General features: G+C 33.2%; 2 protein-coding genes across 2 annotated transcripts; one reads left to right on the plus strand and one right to left on the minus strand.

Annotated features, from left to right (window-relative positions):
• The first annotated feature begins 2,451 nt into the window (after positions 1 to 2,451).
• On the plus strand, positions 2,452 to 5,597 carry LOC138308892 (small ribosomal subunit protein bS1m-like). Its single transcript, XM_069249936.1, has 2 exons — positions 2,452 to 2,852; positions 4,022 to 5,597. Exons 1-2 carry the CDS (start codon positions 2,479 to 2,481, stop codon positions 4,281 to 4,283), a joined length of 636 nt encoding a protein of 211 aa, XP_069106037.1. The 5' UTR covers positions 2,452 to 2,478; the 3' UTR covers positions 4,284 to 5,597.
• Positions 5,598 to 13,214: 7,617 nt separating this feature from the next.
• On the minus strand, positions 13,215 to 19,418 carry LOC138309263 (hairy/enhancer-of-split related with YRPW motif protein 1-like). The gene is made up of 5 exons (XM_069250425.1): positions 19,189 to 19,418; positions 17,314 to 17,365; positions 16,880 to 16,963; positions 16,648 to 16,720; positions 13,215 to 16,259 (listed from the first exon to the last, which is right to left on the minus strand). The coding sequence occupies exons 1-5, from the start codon at positions 19,248 to 19,250 to the stop codon at positions 15,616 to 15,618; spliced, it is 915 nt and encodes a 304-aa protein (XP_069106526.1). The 5' UTR covers positions 19,251 to 19,418; the 3' UTR covers positions 13,215 to 15,615.
• Positions 19,419 to 21,479: the final 2,061 nt, after the last annotated feature.

Raw genomic sequence — 21,479 nt, forward strand, 5'->3', positions numbered from 1 at the left:
TGTTGTATAACATACATGTATCAATTGGAATAAAATGCTGTGTTTCTGTTACATCTATGACGATTGTCCAGGGGTATGAGCAGTAATATGTTGATAATGACGATACACCTTGAAGTTTACAAGAGGTTTAAAAACCCATGTTGGGTCAGACTGTATGTGACTCATGATGCATTTTCTTCTCGGCTACTTATATTTAAGACTGTTTCTATCTCCTAAACTAGTAACATCCTTGTACAAGGTGTACTATGGATGTATTAAAAGGATGTAACAAAAACAATGAACGATGACAAACTATCTCTGACTCTTACAATTCTTCTCTTAAATTACTCCTCATTATGCATTGTCTGACGGTGTGATATCTCCAACAATACTCTCCGCCATATCGTGGACTAACGACATCTTAATACACCTGAAACATAAAAGGTAAAGAAAATTCCACTCTCACACAAATTTTCATGAACAAGAGTTATTTCCCTTGAGTCACTTTTTCAAGTTAAGTATTTAAAATTTTAACTTGTCTAAAGTGTATACATATACAAGTTAAAATTTTAAATTCATAAATGTATTTCTAATAACTTGAAAAAAAAGTCTCAAGGGAAATAACTTTTCCATGTTACATGAACATGTCTTTAAATGTCCATGCCCTTGTTATGATATATGAACTGAAAACCTAAAGATTAAAAATACATGTGATAACTATCTTTATTTTTTTTCAAGAAAACTGCTTGCAATGCAGCACCCAAATACTATGAATTATGCAATGTATATACAATGTATACCTGTCTTTGTTTATTCCAGTTTTTGGGATCAACCAGAAATGACAGCATTGCCATTCTGTACATATGATACAGATACACTTTCAGGATCTGTTACATTTCTTAGGACCCAACCTGTTCTTTTTTTACTCTCTGAAAAAAAAAAATCAAAGACAAATAAATTATGTAAATATTAAAAAATCTCCAATAATAATTACTTATATCTGAAGATAGTTTTTTAATGAAGAAAACCATTATATCAAGCTGACAAAATGTGTACAATAATTTGTGAAGTGTTAATTAAGTGTCTAGTATTTTATATAGTAATTCAAAAATGAATCCCTTGAAAAATCATTTAAACATATTCTAATTTATGAAATAAATAATAATATTAATTATTTGCATTAATGTCACTATTTTTTAATTATATAGGGTTATGAAAAAATACTTTTCTGAAAATCCGCTCCGCAGATTCACACAGTTCGCAACAAATTTTTTTTCGTACCCTGAATAAATTGGGATCATTCACATATCCTGTGACACCCTGTAACGTTTGTGCGGGTCTATTGTTTCTATTGGTGATGAAATGAATTCAAAAGAGACTTCCCACACTAACATTATTTTATCTGGAAGATTACAAAACAGTTACTTTCCATCACTACAAGAGATACTAGTCCCGCACAAACGCTATCGTGTATAACGTGATGCATGAATAAGTCTCATTAAAAGCTAATGATATCAATGCTTAAACTAACATTTTCACTTTGAAACCTTACCAAGCGCAGTTGGCATTCATAATAGTCTTTGAAGTTTGAATTTCAACAACTTATTACGTTATTATCATTGTGACATCATAATTTATAGTGCCAGCGATCACAGAAAATGCCTGTTCAAATGATTGTTCCATCCTCCTTCACGATAACGAATAATTAATTAAATAGAGATGCAATATTCCTTGGGATTTCATCATTAAATTGTAACCAAATGTAAATATAAGAATTAAACGTCATTCAATTGGCATTCATAGCCAATAATATGAATGCCAACTGAACAGAGGCAAATCTAATCCCTATTGAGATTCCTCCTCTAGACTCTTTTATATTCGGACGTCTGATAGATGTCTCTCGTCGGACGAGAGACATCTATCAGACGTCCGAATATAAAAGAGTCTAGAGGAGGAATCTCAATAGGGATTAAGGCAAATCCAACATGGAGCACTCGCTTCATGGAACGCTTCATAGAATTTGCTAGCTGCGATGACGTAGCTCTGAACGACGGACGGAAGATTTCTGACGGGAACGGAGTGGAGGCAGGGTATGATTATTCGTTCTAGGAATTTGCCTGTCCAGTTGGCATACATATTTGCTATAATGCCAACTGAGAAACGCATGTAGGCCTACTACTGTAGGTTAGTCGAAGTGTGACTCCGCAATTCTATAAGCTCTATCTATTTCCCACAGCTCATCATTGCTGTTTAAATATAATTTACCTTCAGTTTTCCGACTAATGACATAAACTCGAAGAGTTTACAAAGGTTTGAAGACATTTCTATTCTCTACAGCCTGTTACTGTATCCTGCAGGAGACGTGAAGTTACAGCTGTCAACAAACCAAACACGTGCTTCCGGTTATGGTAACCAATCAAAATCATCGTACTTTTCAAGCATATGCCGAGTTTTCATAACGGCGCCAATGATTCGCTAGTTTATTCTGGCGTAAACAAAATGGCAGCGCTCATGAGAAGAGGTCGTGTGCTTAGAAACATCATAAAATGCAACCCTTTGAGTTCTGGAAAGTTTTATTCTACCGAAACCAGTGAATCGATTGAAAATCACGATTCAAATATCACAACAAACAAAAGCATCAATGGACTATCTGCAGCAGGCGTCAACCAAAGATTGACCGAACATGCGGATGACCCTGGACAGAAATTTGCTTCTCTGCTAAGAAAGTCTAAATTTGTTCAGATCGGTGATTTGAGAAAGACTGTAGTTGTAGGAGAAATATTTGAAGTAATGGACGATGATTTATACATTAACTTCGGAAGCAAATTTTATTGTGTGTGCAAAAAACCAAGAAGAATGCAAATTGATGACAGGTGAAAACTAATTTTTGACTAGATCTACAGGTTACGGACCGTTGGTGGTTAAAACTGTTTCCTAATTTATTTTCGCCATGCAACCAATTATAAAAAAAAAGAATGTAGAATATGGAAATCATGAAATGGTAGTATACTTGAACATAGTTTTCTGTGTCTATTTTAAATATGCTCCACCGCCGACAAAGCATTAATGATATTCATTAGTTGAACAATAATTGATGTTTGATCATGTATATATATGTCTAATTAACACAAAAAATCATATAAAATGCTTTATTTCGCCTTTGATGCATGCGCAATCAGTACTTCCTTCTTTATAGGATATAGTGACACAGAATTTTTTCGGGATGCAATTAATTATTTTTCATATCTTTAACTTGAAGTAAAATTAGAAGCTCAAACTTTTCAAGGGTGGTAATGGTGTAAAGTGAGTAACTTTTGTAACTGAATAAAAATATTTAATATAGTGAAAAAATACCATATGTCGATGGAGCATCTTTAAAATATCATAATATGAATAATTCACTAAATTGGAGCACAGGAGTTTGTATCCCCGATACTCAAGGGGTTACTATCACTGTCGTTATTGTCACCCCTGAACTATGTCATAGTGAAACTGAAAACAGTTCGAAAGAAAGAAAAAACTGACAAATCACAGGCCTGCAGAACCTAATTTGAAGATATAACAGAGATCGAGTCATGCAGTCAACCACAGAAGACCATTATTAGGACGGTTAAAGCTAGAATTACCTGTGTCTTATGTTGCCTTTAGTTTTTTATGACATAGTCCAGGGGTGGATATAGCGTTAATGATAGTTAGTAACCATTAGAGTATGCCATGGAGGATGAGGAATTTGATGTTAAACATGTATGGTGGGGGTATTTATACATATACATTATTGACAGAACATCCTGTGATTATAGTATTGTGGGGGTATTTATACATTATTACATATACATTATTGACAGAACGTCCTGTGATTATAGTAAGATCACATGTACCCTTTTTATATTGGGGAAAGAATTTTCATACTTCTTAATATACAGGTACAATAGTGGCAATAAAAAGTTAAAGACTGATATTGGCGAGAAATTCCTAGGCATAAATTATAATTGTGATGTAGTAAAAACCAAAGTGTGTACCGTTGCATTTGATTTGTTTGTAGGAAATTTCAAAGAGGTTCAAAGGTGAAGATCTTGCTCCAGGATTACGAAATGACTGCCTCATTCATGGCTACGTCTAAAGACGTGACACTGTTGGAGTCGGACGCTACACTTCTCGGATCAATATCTCCTGGTGTTTTGGATGACGAGGAAGTGGAGACATTTAGAAAAAGAACTGTGTCCAAAGAACCGACCAATTGGGAGGAAAAAGAGCCTGCTTTTGATATTAGGACTTTTATTTCGGAGGTTAAAGAAATGCAATAACACAAGTTATTGACTCATCTATAAAAAAAAAATTTCCAACCATGATTTTTGTCTTTATACTTAGTTGATTAAAATAATTTTATTGAGGTCTCAGGATTTCAGAGTAATGCTGAATGTTAAATTGTTAAAAATAACTGGAAGGTCTTTGGAAAAATACATGGACTCTGCAAATTACACATGTATCTGTCCTTGCACTTGATGAAGAAAATATAAATTTTGTCTGAAAGATATGACATTATGCTCTGATATAAGAATAATAAATACCTACCCACAAGGGGAAATTTGTTGATCGAATCCTCTTGAATATTCCCATTGTCAGATAAGAAAAATTTGATATTTGATTTTACAGTACACACTGTATTTGACTCAACATTTGAATTCTATTACTACATGAACTTGCCAAGTAATGACATCTAATGACATTATGGTATAGAAAATAAAAAAATAAAAAGCTTAATTGCTATTGACACAATCATATTTTATTATTTTGTAGGCATTGTCATCCAAACATATGGTACATTATCTAGTTATATTTTATGGTTTAAAACAATAAAATCAACTTGGCTGCACTCTTAAATATTTTTATCCAAACAATATTATATTTATCATTGATGGTAAGTTGTGTATGAATATGTCTAATTAACACAAAAATACATCTAATTCATTTTGCTTTTGTTTTCTGCACAACCAGTACACCTCAGTATCATGGATTTTTCAGGATGCATTTCATTATTTTAAATAATCTTATATTAAAGTAAAATAAGAAGCTCAAACTTTTCAATGATGATGGCGTAAAGTAAGTAACTTTTGTTACTGATGAAAAATACTGATTCATCTGCTACTTTTTTAAATAGACAAAAGTTACCATTCATCGGCGATGTAGCATCTATAATTTACTGATATCACATATTGTAGCTACAAAATAAGATGGCAGAAATGAATCCCATGCTTTATGATGACAGACGTTTGGCTCATTTTATAGCAGAGCTGTGGTAAGGGAGATAACTGTTATGAAACTTGATTCACTCACAAGGTACATAACTCTGCAAACACTAAGGCTTTGGGTTAAGAGAATACTGATAGTGATTGTATTTTAAGCTTGTTCATTGTCGGTGTCCTGGACTAATAGGAAATGCTTTTGTTACAAATCAATTAAAACAAAAACATTACCTGGATAATTATACAAAAACCAAATCCAAGAAACTAATGTACCACACTTGAATTGTGGATTTCGTAAATATTTTTTTTGCTGAAATGTTATGTTTAAATCATGAATAAAAAGTGTTTACTTTTGTAAACCTGACAGCAAGATGTTTAATTCTTCATGGAATGATGACGATTTCTCATTTCTATAGGTAATCACTCCTGAGTTTTCATACCATACACCATGTTATTTACATGTATTTAATTTCAAGTTTCATACCTATATTCACCTTTTGTGGTGAATTCATTTTGTAATCTAGTGTTAATTCAAGATTCGGGGAAAAATCCGGATACATTTGATTACATGTAGAATCCATAGAACTCCATACTGTAAATTCGATTAATTTTCAATAAATTTAATCGCTGGCTATATGAAATGAAGTTCAGAATAATAATTTAACTCCGTCTAGATGGCCTGCCCTATACACCCTTCCAATAACTAAACACGTGGTAATAGCTCCTAGGCGAATAAAACTATACAAAATATATATTTCTAGATATTTTCTGAAATCGAAAGAGAAACTAATTGGCAATCTTTCTCCAAAGAGACCGTTGCATAACACGAAAGTTTAGAAAAAAAGTTTTCAGTATGCTAAGTATATAGTACTGGAAAAGTAAGAATCTGATAGTCCAGTGTACACACAAAATGTCAACACATTTTTCACTCAATTTTCAATTTCTTTATTCAGCTAAAAGACCCCATCGTGTTAGCTGGTATCCCCTGTTGTGGCGAACACGCATACGTGTACAAACGAGACTGATGTTCAAGTGTGGATTAATTTTGTTTAACGTCACATTCACAATCAGGGTCATTTAAAGACGTGTCGGGTTGAGATGGAGAGGAAAGCCAGATTTACCGGAGAAAAATCGCCAATTTTTCGTTGGTACCAGCTAACCGACTGCATCATATGATAAGTTTCTAACGGTTTTCAAGGCATCGTGACAATATATATACACATGTCTGTAAGAATTCTACAGTTTTAATCTAAGCCAACTGTGCTGTATATGACAGCGTTGATATATGGAATAAAAATGACATACCGAGGAGATCATTTCAGTTATATAATAATTGAAGTCAAACTGATTAAAATTGGACTGTTGAAGCCAAAAGTCATTTACAATTATTTACAGATACGGACGGTTTTGATGATAGAGGACAGAACTACATTGATTGGTAGGAATTATAAACACTAATTTTCCTGGTGGCATTGAGAGCAGTTCAATAGTAGTATAGGTACGACGGAAATAGTTTCCACCTTCTACAGGAAAATTCGCTACCCTCTTTGTTCTCGATGTCAGAGTTTGAGTTCGACACACATGTATGTTGGTAAGTTTCCAGTTGATGTTTATTTCCAATGTTCTTTGTTATCACATAAACTAAACACATTCTTATTTGAAAAAAAGACAATATTATCAGGTTTTAATGTTACATATATAATGTCTAGTATTAAATGTCATCAGTTATAAAATATGTTGGTCAAACAACTGATATTACATGCATGTCCAGATTTCGCATTGAAGGATGTGTTCAAAAAAGCAAACAGAAGACTTTTCAAAATTGTGCTAACATCAATGAAAATGTGTTAAGTTGTTAAAAGTAATGGTATAGTTGATGTCTTTATCATGTCAGCTGTGAAGTAGCAACCATTTCCCGAAATTAAAAAGCCAGTCAATGGGTTTTTTTCGTTTTTGTTTTTGGTAAAATGAATTACTTTGTTTTTTTGGGGTTTTTTTTCAATTTGATAATTATCAAAGCTTTAAAGATGATATTGAAGTAACTTTAAACAACAACAACTGCATTATGACCATTAAAGTTGCAAATTACCAGATACATGTACAAATATGCCTCCTCCATTTTCAACTAGTACTTCCACTGTATAGAAATATAGACGATATAGCAATAACTACTGGTGCAGCGCCGGTGGTTAATTTAAGATATCCTGACAAATAAGCACGAAACCTCCACTTCTGGATTGCGAGTCCGAATCCCAAGTGAGGCCGTGACCAGGTACGTACATGTACTGACCGCTGGGTGGTCGGTGGATTTTCTGCGGGTACTACGGCTTTCCTCAACATGTCATTGAATGAAACTTGTTAATATGACGATAAACTAACAAACCGAACCAATTCGAGAACTACTGTACTTCACATAGGTCTGGATCAAAAGGGGTTACTATCACGTAATTAAGGGGTTACTATCACTGTCTTAATATCCGGGTTTTACTGTCAGTGTCGTTATATATCATGTATCTGTGTTTGTTTTATGGGCGTCTTGATGAAAAGACAAAATGCATTGAAAAGTCGACAAAGCATTTTGTCAACACGGTTAGGATTATTTTCCCCCTCATTTACTGTTTGATGAAATTCGTATCCTACAGATAAACGTTATTTTGTAAGGATCCCATGTTTCCCGGAAAATACCGTTATCATTACTTCGATCCATGTCGTTATAAATACTGTTGTGTTATAATAACCAATGGAGTATCGAGGATGAAAAACTTCTGAAACCTGTTATAACATCACACTTCTCTATTCGTCATATAGCTGGAAACCCTTTGTTCCTAGTTGTACAAACTTAATTTAGAGACTGACTGGGAAATAGGACGCGTAAACGTTTGTTCTAGCTTATACACAACCGAGTTTCTTCTTTTATAGACTTAAGATTCTTAATCTTTTTTCACGTACTTTTGTAAACATCTAATGACGTCACATAATTGATAAATGTCGCGGTAGAGACGGATTCCTATTTGTTTATATTATTAATAACAACACCTAGAGTTCCCGAAAAAAACCAAATGCACTACACCCAATATTTTAAACTTCTCGAACTGTCAGAATAGTAAGGAATTTAACCATTTAAAAACTAAAATGCACTTTTGGTTTGGATCTGTGCTCACACATACAAACTTCTTCAATTGAATTGGCTTCATTACATAACAGTCATTTTATAAAGCATGTCGCCAAACTTACCATTTGCTCGTTTTGAATAAAACACAGATGGCAATTTTTAACCAAATGGCGTTTATCGATAATTCTGAATACGACCGATCCAAAACACATACTCCGAAGTTTTATAATATTGTCCTTTTTAGATCATTTGATAGTTTTATAGTGAATTTCAACATTAAAAATCTATTGAAAACTCTTCATTTTTTCGCAAAATTGAATTTTTATGGGGATTTCGGTCAAATTGCTCGTTGATAACAGTTCTAATTACGAATATGCCTCATGTAATGGGTGCAAACGCTCATATAATTTTTTGTTTAAGTTTTTTATTACAGATATCATCATTATAAAAATGCGGAACGAATTTGTTTTAGATGGAATTGGTATTAGACCAGGAAGAACCATATATTTTAAAAGTAATTAAAAAAATATTACTTAAAATGAACATCCGATATTAACTATTTATTAAAAGAAATTGCCGTCTTCGTTCACAACATATCAATTCTAATATGCCTCGTTTCGTTCCGTTTAGGAAAGGGAGATAATTCAGAATTTCATATTACTGGCGGGAAATACCACACGAATAGCACGTGCATCTAACAAAAGAAACCGACTAGTCGAGTCACACACACTGCAAGCAGCAAAATTGTAAGTACATCACCTGAATTATGTCAAGTTAGTAGTTTTTTAATCTTATATTCTCTAGTACATTTATTTTTTTTCTTTTTGGAGAAAGATTAGTTTGACTTGATAATGTCCAAACACAGCGTATTTAATCAAAGAATTACTTTAATCTAGATGCTAACGATATTGACATGATTGTCTAATTCATCATGATCGGGTTGAGAATAAAGACGGACATTTGCTGACGTGTAAAATTTAATGCTCTATCGATTGTTTTAGAAAAAAATGATTATTATAATTGATCTCTAGAAATATCTTTCCATAAACTAACAGGTATTATGTAATTTATCATTTTGATTTTTCAAAAAACCAATTGCCAATTGATAAGGTTTTTAGTTGTATTTAGTTAATACATTTTAAATCGATATCGATAATAATGATTTTCTACAAAATACTGATACTAATAATAATAAATACTTCAATTTTGATTGTAACGAGCATTTCCATTGGCTTAAAAATTACTATATCAGTCCATAAAGAAAAAAATGGCGTCTCAGTTGGTAACGTCGCTTCTGATTGGCTGAGATGACGGCGTAATGATTTCTTGAACACAAGAATCCCAAGATGAATTTTGAATATTGAAGAGATTGTCTTTTTAAAATTGAATTATAAAGGATTTTTTTGTGTTATGGAGATATAACACAAACATCTGAGTTTACTCTCATCATAAACAGAGATTTGTGTTATATCTCCTTAACATGAAAATCTAATCAAGTTAATTCTTAAGTACAGTCAGATATTATGTTCATTTATCATTCAGAGCCCACAGTTTGGACAAAGTTTCTATAAAAAGTATGTACACGAAATTCGTGTTCAATGAAACACAAACTTCTATACTGCAGTTATCATCGTTATAGTTTCCGATTTTTCATGTTGACCTTTGACCCAGATTGTTATGGCGGATGTCACCGATGAAATATAAAATAACTTACATTTCGCAGCACTTAGGTTATTGCTTTTTAGTTTAAACTATATTTTGTTTTCAATATAGTACATAAATAACAAAATATCATGAAATAAGAATTTACCAAAAGTGTAAGATAATCATATTAATCCGTCTATAATTAGTACATACACATCTGTATATATATACACATAGCATTAAATAGAGAACTAGCTAAGTGTCTTGATTTCTGTTTTATATTTTAAGGGATACGTTTTCTTATTGTTTTAGCATTTTGTACTACTCTATTGGTATTCAATTTCTTCTTAAATGTCATTCTTGATTGGGGTCGCGGTGATCTAGACCGAATCATCTGTCTCTTACAAGGATTTATAAGTAAGAGTCTCCTAGAATGAGTAAATAATTTTCCTTTTAGTTAATAATATGCTCGTGTGAACATATCAATAAAGAAAACGTAATTAAAAATGGTTCATTTTAAGACACAGACGATTCGGTCCAGCGGTAGTTGAGTGGGTAAAATGTCATGACACATCATAGCTAGCCCTCTATCTCTTGGAAGCGAGTTTGAAACCCATGTGTCGCAGTAGTTATTTTCTCTGGGTACTCCTAGACCAGCTTTCCTTCATTTCTTAAACCTTAAATGACTATGAAAGTTAAAATAACGGAAAAAAAGGAATTTTAGTCCATGAAGGATATTATTATTTTTGACTATAATTGTTTTTCTCTAGCTCGGTTTATTTAATTTAGTGTTTATTCAGGTCCTAGTTCTCTTTTTGTAAAAAAGTTACTATTCTGTATTTGGATATTACAGGGTTATCTTCCCTTGCGCGTAGGTATTGAATGTGACGTCATATGTGTTTCCGAGCGTACCGTCATAAGTTTCGCGGAAAACGACGTGAATTGCGCCCACAAAATAATGACGTCACAATGGATAACTAGTCACAAGGGAGCTAACTCTGTAATATGCAAAGACGGAATAAGTAAAGCCAACATACTTCAGGGAAAACGCTGTTTTATTGCATGTTTAACTAGTTAATTTCGTATCGTTTGCACATTCCATATTACTTTCGAAATTTTGTTTCATATATATTTAACAGTCGAATTTACAAACCTATACTGATTTTAGCGGTGACCCTATTTGAATGAATTAGTGCTTGAAACTAAATATGCGCGTGCTGTTGATATATCAAGCAGATGTATATAATAAGTAGTTTTTTTGTTCAAGAAAGATTTCATGCTTAATTTTGATCACGCTGAAATAAATGCGTTTTACATAGAGTAAAAATGTACAACTTTTTTCTTTCATGTATTTTGATAGGAAACAAAATCTAAAACTAAATGCTATCCAACGAAATACCTTAGCCTTTAATGGAATTATGTGTAAAAAGATCCATAATTTTTTATTTGATTTGATCTGTTTAACGTGTTTTTAACAACCAGGGCGATTTAACGACTTGTCAGGTTTAGATGGCAGGGGAAAACCGAGGTACCCGGAGAAAAAAAACCGTCCAGCGATCAGTACCTTTCAACTGAATTCAAACTCGTGACACATAGGTAGATGGCTTGTGTTGATATGTCGAGACATCTTCACCCTTGGCAACCGCGACCTCAATCCTAGATTCAAAACATTTGCTAATTGAATTGACAACGTTAGTTTGATTAGATATCATATTACCTTGCATATTGTATGGAGTCAAAACCTTGTTGAATAATTGTAATACTACGATATAGAAAAATGCTAAGTAACAAAGGCATAAAATTGTGGATTGATTTGATTGCATCAAAAACATATATACATAGAGAATTGGACTCATTCTTTGTCTTAGTTGACAGGCAGAGGGACCACCGCTTTATAGGCATTTACTTTTAAGTGTATTTTAAACATTATATTTCTTTATCAATACAAAGTTAAACATTATAATATCATGGTTTGATATGACTTATCGTCCTGATTATTAATATTTAACATGATTTTTGAAAACGTGAAAATGACCAATTTTACCGGGGTTTCAAAAATTAGACATTCAAATTCGGATGTGCATTTTGTTTCATTAGTACATATATGTGTATATAAGTTGAATTTTTTTTCTTTTCTTTCCAAAATCGTACTCAACCCATCTCATCAGTACTGAAATTTTGTAACATATCAAAGTTATTAGTTGGTATTTAACTATTTATATATCTAGTAGAACCTTAAGCACGTACAGATGTACATCTACCGATCTCTCTAATATATGTTTCTGATTGCATATGCGATGTAAAATAATAATGTTACCACCCCTCTATATCTCACCCACTCCTATCTCACTCAATACAGTAATTATGGTATAATTCTATATCTAAATCCACCGCACGATGCATATATTTTATGTATTGTAAAGTATAATGGAAAGTCAACGCCATGGAATGGTCCACATGGTAACACTATCAGTCATATTACACTGTAACCATGTATATTTTAGTGTTATACTGGTAATTGGGGAGGCTGAATTTGGTTACGAGTTCCGTTTAAGATAAACTTCAGCCTCCCAAGTAATTGTCCAAATCGTACACACTCTACATATTCAGTCCTATTACACTGTTACCGTATATATTAAAGTGTCATTCCTTTAGCATCGGAAACATTTGTACTGTACATTTTGTAAACTACTTATTTTTCACGTGCATTTTTTTCTGTATTTGACGGCCGATAAAATCCGCGAACAAATAGCCGCGGAATACTTCCAACTAAAAATACATAAGAGCGTTTTAACTATTAATCACGAATTTATATGGTCGTTAATACGTCGTTCGTCACGAAAACGCGAAATTAAATCACCGCGACAATCCGTCGGTTTTAAAGATACACCGGGTAATGTAAACCAACTTTCATTCACGTGCGATTTACTGTTGCGAATTTTGCATTCCAAGTAAATTCACGAAAGTTTGTTTCCGCGAATTACCATAATTTTCATTTGATTTTGTAACCCGCGAAATTTGCTCTTCGCGACATTGTTTTGAAATGACATTCGCGAAATTTAATAGCCGCGAAAGAAATTTGGTTTACAGTAATTAGTTTCATGTATATTGTTATACAAGGAAAATTTCAAATCGTCAGTTCATAGTTGTAATGAAAAAACGCCATCAAAGTAAGGAATTACTAGTAAATACCACAAATACCACAAAACAAGAATTTTCATTTTCAATCTGTTTATTTTTGATCATCCTTTACGATTTCATCTTAAAACTTCAAAGATATAAAAATTGTGTCGTTGTCAATGAATTATAAACAATAAAGTGTAATTTGTAATTCATCAAAAACATGTAAATTTATATACAAATACATTTCTTTATTTGGCTTTTATGTTTCTTATAAGGAAATAAAAAATAAAAAATAAAACAATCAACAAAACAACATAACAAAAGTTAAAGCAAAATTGACTAAGGAACTGTTATAACAGTAAAAATTACAATTAAAAATGGACTAAAACGAACAAAAATATCACACTTAAAAGCAGCACAAATGCAAAACATCTTTCTACAGCACGGTGACGGATAGCAATTTATAATATCGTTTTCACTGACCAATTCTTATATGAGTCTTTAGACATCTTTTAGCTTGCTGGTTGTCAAATATTGTTTTATTGCTCCAACATCTCGACGTCATAATTGAAGGTTTTCAGTAAAATAAAAATATTCAGGATATTTAAATACGGTTTCATTATTATAAAATATTCAGGATATTTTACTACGGTTTCATTATTATTAAGACATTGTCGTTGTAGCAACATTTTATATAAATTGATTATCAGTTCATTTTGAATATTGCAATAAGCACTTATTTGTTTTAAAACTTAGCGTCTCGTTGATATCAAGAAACTTATATGAATAATAAACAAACCCACAATAATGTTGTAAGTGTACAAGAAGCGTCATGAAATATCATATCATAAATCACGAAAGGTATAAACGCAAACCACGATAAGTAGGATTTCAAAGGAAAATAAATGGAATCCTGAATAAGTAATACAATGCATATAATGAATTTAAAGGCACAAGGTTTTGTATTCGAGGACTGACATTAATGGCATTGAGTAATTAGGAGAGTGCACGTGAATACATAAGAATTATCAAATCTTTACAAGAAGCACTAGTTAATTATTTCCAAAGCTAAAATCAAGAATATAAAGACTAATTATTATTATCTAATCTTTGCTAATGTTGAAACAGGTATTAAGATCAGCAACGGTAAAAACCTATTTGTTTTTTTTTTTTTAAATTATTCGGAAAATCGTCTAAATGAAAGCTATTGTCTTGCTGATTTTTTTTATACAACAACGTCAATATGAATTCTAAGCGATTTCGAACAGCATTTCGTTCAAATGTTATTAAATTAGTATAGTTAATATATTTCTAATTAAAAAAAAAATATGGAAACATTTTTCATTTTGTGTCCAATCATGGTGAGCATGAAGAAAATAAAACTAATTAAAAACAAATACAAAACATTGATCAAAACAACAACAAATAAATCTACAAAACAAAAGAAAAAATGATAAAAATAAAAGGCTCGTCTAGTATTTACACCGCACAAATTGCAAAACATATTATGACCGGTAAGTACTACTAATTCTAGTAGAAATGGTATTGCATAAAATCCCGAGGCATGGCACAGTTTTAACAGTAAACTTGTAACTTTGGTATACAAAAATAAATTAATCGTGCATATCTATTCAATGAGGCACTATTACATCTGGGAAAATTGAGTTAATTGTACACATGTATTCAATTAGGCACTACTGCTGCTATAGGACTTGAGGCATCAAAACGGTACCGTACTACAGTAAATTTGGTTGTGGTCGACGTCTTAGTTATCTCCGATATTACCTTAAGGTAAATTGTGTCAATAAAGTTTATTAATAAGGACTGATATGTCTAGTTAATGTGAATACGCGATTTTTTAGTCTCCTTCGACAATTAATCCCGTCAACACGTGCGCCAAACTTGAGGCGCGGCAAAGTATTAACGTTGAGAAAATATTCGACACAAGTATTTCCGGAAATAAAATGTATGAAAATTATATAACCATACATTTTCCCTATGATTGTTAAATAAAATCTAGAAGTTAAAGAAGTTTAATGGTATCTCTGCAAATATTTTTTAAAATGTTAATAAAATTATACAAAAGATGTTTATATCATTCAGTATCTATTTAATAAATCGTTACCGACATTAAATAAAACCTACAACAACGTTCCTACCTATACCATAATTTGTAGATAACATATCTTTATTACCCGCGGTGCCAATTGCATTTGTAAAATTGATATCAATTACATGTTATGAAATTTCATTATAAGGCCATCATTATAAAACACATGGTTAAGAAGCACTTCGTTGCGTCACTTACACATTACACAAACATATAAACATTTTCAGTGATAAAGGTCAAACATACAGGACAAACACATTCACTGAACTCAATATTATCCATCAACAAATCCTTGGAATGGTTTCAGTCTTTTTAATTTGCATCACAAAATATTTTCTCGTAATAAAATTTTCCTCTAAGGTGTAATTCACACGGAAGCTGTCAGTTGATTACCTTGAGGGGTATTAGTAGGCTAATTCACTTCCCCAAGGCCGGTACGGTTTAACGGAGTTGTTGTTGTAATTATTTGAACCGTTTTGAGACATCATGCTTTGCATAGAGTTTAAAGACACTGGGAATTGTCCGTGTAACTGTGGAATCAGGGAAGGTGAGACCTGCTGACTAGCAGCACTGTTCATGCCAGACATTTGTCCGTGAAGTGGCATGTTCATACTAGACGGTAGTCGGAGGTTACCGTGAAGGGACTCCGGTTGGCTGATCCGGGCTTCACTGAAGGAAGCTGATGATGAAATTCCCTGATGTGATGAATGGGTACTCATTGCCAATTCTGATTGGTTGTTTTGTTGTGAGGAAATCATAGATCCCATTGACTGCATGCTACTTCCGCCGCCATACTGATTGCTGATTGGCGCATGAGGTGTCATGCTACTCCATGTTGAATTCTGAAGCGTGGCTTTGGCTGCAGCCTCTCTTTGAGCTGAGAAACATTGAAGATGACTCAGCAACCGCATTCTCATCGGGTCCTGTAAATCCATTCCTTCTACCGCGACGAGGTAACGGGCAACCTCAGAGGCACATTCGCGGTAACCCACTCCTCTGTAATCTACGGCCAGGTTATGCGGATCGGGATAGTTGTATCCATTCATGCCTGAGGATTTAAATGAAATATTGTTATTACTCTTTTGTCCACAAAAGTCACTATTTCATTGGTTGATATGTAATCTGTACAGAATAATATCAAGATATTTCATATAAGTTTGATAAGAGACATGGTGACGGAACCATTAACAAATATTGCTCTCATCATTAGTACGTTTTCTTCAGTCAGAAATAGAAGCGTCACAATAACACAGATCTATCAAACTGGATATTTCATCATGATACTGTATTAAACGTTGTTGTTTTTACTTCATTCATCCCTGGGAACATATTTAAACACTTCTAATGCAAATTCTAGAAGAATTCATTCTGCATTCTCAAAGGTCAATGGGTTTTTTTATGTTGAACTATGTAGATGCAAAAATGACATGACTTACCTTTTTGGTGGAGCATCTTGAGGTGGTCAACAGTCATTTGTAAGATTTCAGCCTTCTCCAGTTTTGCCGATCCCTTTTAAAAGTAAGATATTTCAGACATTAAAACAATTTCAAACGAATCCATTTTTATGTCAATATCATATGACATTCATTGTCAATTAACATTTACATTTGATTTGATTCTTCTTCAAGTTAAGATAGACTTAATGAATAGAAATACTAATGTAATTACCTGCTTTTCAAACGCAGATGGGACAAGACGGCGAAGTTCGGACAAACTGTTGTTAATCCTATCTCTCCGACGCTTTTCGATAACCTGCAAAATAAAAGATAAATTAAACTATGTGTCATATTATAATAACTATTATTAAAGTTACATGACATCGAATTTCAAATGTAGTTTAGGCATAATTTCATATTTGATAAATCGGTATGATCAATTTCGAATGATATGACCTTTTTCGAATAGTTGGTCTCAGTTGCAGCCTAGATGATGTAGAATTAGCAAATACCGTTACCATGGGAAGACTACACGTTTTGAGGACATACTCTGTGTCACTTTGCACGTTTCAAAACAATAATATTTGACTAGCCAACCATCAACCATGAAAATTGTCATGCAGATTATATTAATGAAGTTGTTTAATAATGAATATTAAAACTTACCCCACGTCGCTTCTTTCTGTCTGTGACATGGCAACTCTGTGATGGCGACCCACTGTAATGGAAGCAAAAGTCATGTTAAATGTTTCCCCGGTACTATAATTCCGAATGACATTTTCTTCCAAACAAATTAAAATCTTTAAATACAACAGCATTTTATGTGTGGTCTGGATGCAAATTCCAAACAAGCAAGTCACAAGTAAATTAAAGCAAAATGTTTATATTAAACTATTTCCAGATTTCAGCTCTGTGGACACCAAAGCAGTCTAATCAAATTACAAAAATGGTATATTTAATATAGATTAAAGTTGACAATGGCAAAATCACTGGTCATGAATCTGAACAATTATATATGAATCAAAGATAACATATGTGAATTCTTGGATTAATCGAAGTAATAGACAGATTTGATTGTGTCATTATACTATTACAGTCTCGTTGTTATATACTACACACTAGCGTGCTTTAACTAATGTTATGTAATCGAAGGCCAGACTTCACTTATCCACATTGTTTGTCAGCGATCACACTTGCTTTTGACACGGAGCAGTATCGATTAATGCGCAAGTAAACATACAAGGTAAATGGGGATTTTTGAAAACGAAAGCGATGAACAATAAGGTCCTTAACATCGATCAATAATAATCGGTGCGATACTTAACCAGACGTATATGTGTCCCATAGCTATATACAGACTGGGATGGATAAACGGATATAACACACATGTTAGGGAGAAATACTAGGTGTCAATCAAGTTTACTTAAATAATATATTCAAGACAAAATATGAATGACCATTCGAGATATGGACAGAAAATCCATGAGAAAAGGCATGTTGCGATAACAGACAAGGGATAACCTATACAGATTAGAGTGAAGTCGTGGGAACATGTAAGATTTTGACATTATCAATATTTTTCCCACCCTGTCAGATTTTCTCAGACCTCCCCTTCCTGTGTCAGAAACACGAGGTGCCCTCAACCTGTCGATCATATAGATACAAACATGTGTAGTCTATTTCAACACAGCCTTTTGTTACACATTCTCAGTTTTTGCAGTGGTTTTATAACATAAAATAAATTCTTATTGTTAAAGGATATATTGTGTATTGTCTAGTTGATGTAGCTATTGTTTTAAGTGCTAAATTACATTGTGTATTGGATTGATCTTAAGTTAAGCATCTCTAATGTTATTTGTTACAAAATCATTTGTTTTAATCTAATTGTTATTTTGTTGTATCGTAATTTTTTTCGCTTATCTTGTATGGAACAACAGTATTATAAAAGAATAAACAAATATCTTGATAAAATTAAATCAAAAGAACGCATGTATATTTAAGAATTGTGGGAAAATGTAGGCATACGTAACTTCTAAATGCAATTTGACGTATTTCATAGGTAAATAGATGATAATCAGAAATTATCTGCTCATATCAACATTTAGGCCTTACGATAGTACCGGGCCATTGTCATTGGTGACAACACTTCAAAGATTTTGATCAATCTTAAAATTCGGATTTGTTTTACCATCCAAAAACAATAGAAAATACACAATTAAAAAGAATGGTTTAAACTTCCCAAGACCTCACACAAGTCAAAAACAATGTTCCACGATGTGTATTACTACACTGTAAACAATTCAAACTGATATAAAATCTTAAACAATGGTTTAAAACCAAGTCTATCTCCCCCAGAAAATAAACAGGGTTGATGTTTATCTTACAGTAAAGATATTTATCTATAAGTATAGGTTAATAGCTAAGGGTCCTCTAGGGCCCCACGTGCATCCATGTGTATCGCACAAGACAAGCCCTCGGCGCACATGTGCTGTGAATGTCGGTACAGTATGATAATGCATAAGCATAAGCACGTTTTCTTACCTTGATTTCAAATCGTCATCGAATAAGCTCTCACTGTCACTGTCACTCAGACTACGCTTCATTTTTCCTCAGCGGAAAACGAAATTTGTAAAAGAGTATTAGGAAACGGATGCTTCTTCTTTCCTGAACGCTGGTCGGTTTGGCTGGCCTCGTGCGCTCCCACGGTATTAATCCATTAAAAATTTGTCCGTCGCCTGAACGCACACCTCCTCCTGTTTGTTTTCATTGGTTGAGTGACAGGCGATCGCTTGCCAGACATGCGTAGATTTTGAGAAACTGATGCTAACACGCGCCCTGATTGGCTAACGCCCGTCACGAGCCAGCCAGATGGCAGGCCCCGTGTCATGGATATTACAAAGAAACTACTTGTGACATGTGCCAGCATGGCTGATGAAAACAACCATCCACGTGTGTCTCGCGGCCTTCAGCGATGACCACGGCCACAAACCGATGTGAATTAATCCAAATATTGACAAGACATCTTCAATTTGATTTACTTCAATATAAAGAATATGATAACTTATTCAATTATTCTATTTTTACTTGTATTTTATTTACTATCCAACTACATATATACATATATATATAGGTACGTGTGTTAGGTGATCCCAGTATCAACAGTGAGTGGGATTCGTGGGAACCGCAGGCTTTAAACTATTCCAGACGACGAACAGCGATACAGTGTGTGTATGCAGTTTTAATTTCTCGCCTTCTCCCGGCGTCTGCCGGTCCCGTGTGAAAGAAATGCCCGAATTTTTAACCCAATTCACATAACTTTAAATGACAAACACACCAAACAGAGAAGATATAATAACCCATGAACGTTACTCTCGAGTCGTGTTTACTTTCGCGATACAATGCTATTGAGAGTCAGGTGCGCGCCAGAGTGGGAGGAAGTCTTATTATGTATATCAAGGCTATTCTATTACATGTTGATATACAAACATAATACTACGTAAACTATTTGTGTTTACATTTCACCTATTGATCTCATTTTGTATATTTTAGTAGTACACTATTACTATTTTTCCATTTAACAAAAGTTGTATTTTTGTTCCACCTTTAAAAAATGAACAAAGGAGAATCACACCACATTTATCTAACACCATAGACATCAAATGCAATTTAACCGAAAAAAACCCATTACATTATTATCATAAAAGTACAATCTTATAAAGGATACCTCAATCTAAGGACACCTGTTTATAAATGACAGACTAAACAACTATATAATTAACCTCTGTATAAAGGACACCTGTCTATATAGGACATCATTTGATGTCCATTTAGTGTCTTTTATATACAACCTTGACTGTAAATGTAAAACAAAAAAAAATCAAAATAGACCATTTCTCTCTTTAATAGTGGAAGTATATCTGTAATTTGACGGAATTATTGTGTCTAATGGTATTGTCATTTTTCGTAATTAAGAATGTTTCTCAAACTATGTTATCACGTGACATCAGCGGAAATATATTTAAATAAAATGAAAAAAAACAAAAAAAACATTGATCTTTTGTGTTTGATAAAAATGATTTTCAGATATGCAATATTGACTCATTCTTACTAAAGATAGAAATAGGATTGACCAAAAGTTCTACCCTAAATTTATTTCTCATGAATAAAATATATACCCGTGAAGTGCGATGTAATGTATGTTAATATCAATTAACCAAAATAATGCAAATCTATCCTTCTGTATGGCATTATCGTGTCAATGACTTTAATTCGGTCGATATGGCATGATTCTGTATACAAACCCCATCAAAGGTCAATATTTAACAAAATAACCCTGATATGTTTTAGCAGCTTAGTGTTGAGCAGCTATGGAGGCTCCCACAGCATCCAAAATAACAGTGTATGTAACGTATATATGGTGAAGGTATGCAGATCCCAGAATAACAATACCGTATTCGACGCAATACACGACTCATTCCTGTCAGCGCCCCTCCTCGTTTTTGAGGGTTCAATTTTTACTTATCTCGTATTAAATGCAGACAGAAACTTTGAAAAGTATACATGTAAAGGTTTCTCTTTTTCTCTTCTAGTTTTTTAGCAAATTGATGAAATACTCCATGCAAGATTTTTTTTTTTGAAACGTTAGTTTACATATTATCGTGTTAAGCGTCCATTCATTTTTTCCCTTTTTGAGTACCATGTGCGCTTATTGGAACCAATACGGTATCTGGAGAACCTATATGGTACAGTTACGGAGGACATCCCACGGTGAGGCGTTATACCGAACATGCGGCTACAATTAGAGCCCTTATATATACGCCTTGTCAGCTTGT

The sequence above is a fragment of the Argopecten irradians genome, chromosome 15, assembly GCF_041381155.1.
Source record: "Argopecten irradians isolate NY chromosome 15, Ai_NY, whole genome shotgun sequence".
NCBI classification, from domain to species: Eukaryota; Metazoa; Mollusca; class Bivalvia; order Pectinida; family Pectinidae; genus Argopecten; species Argopecten irradians.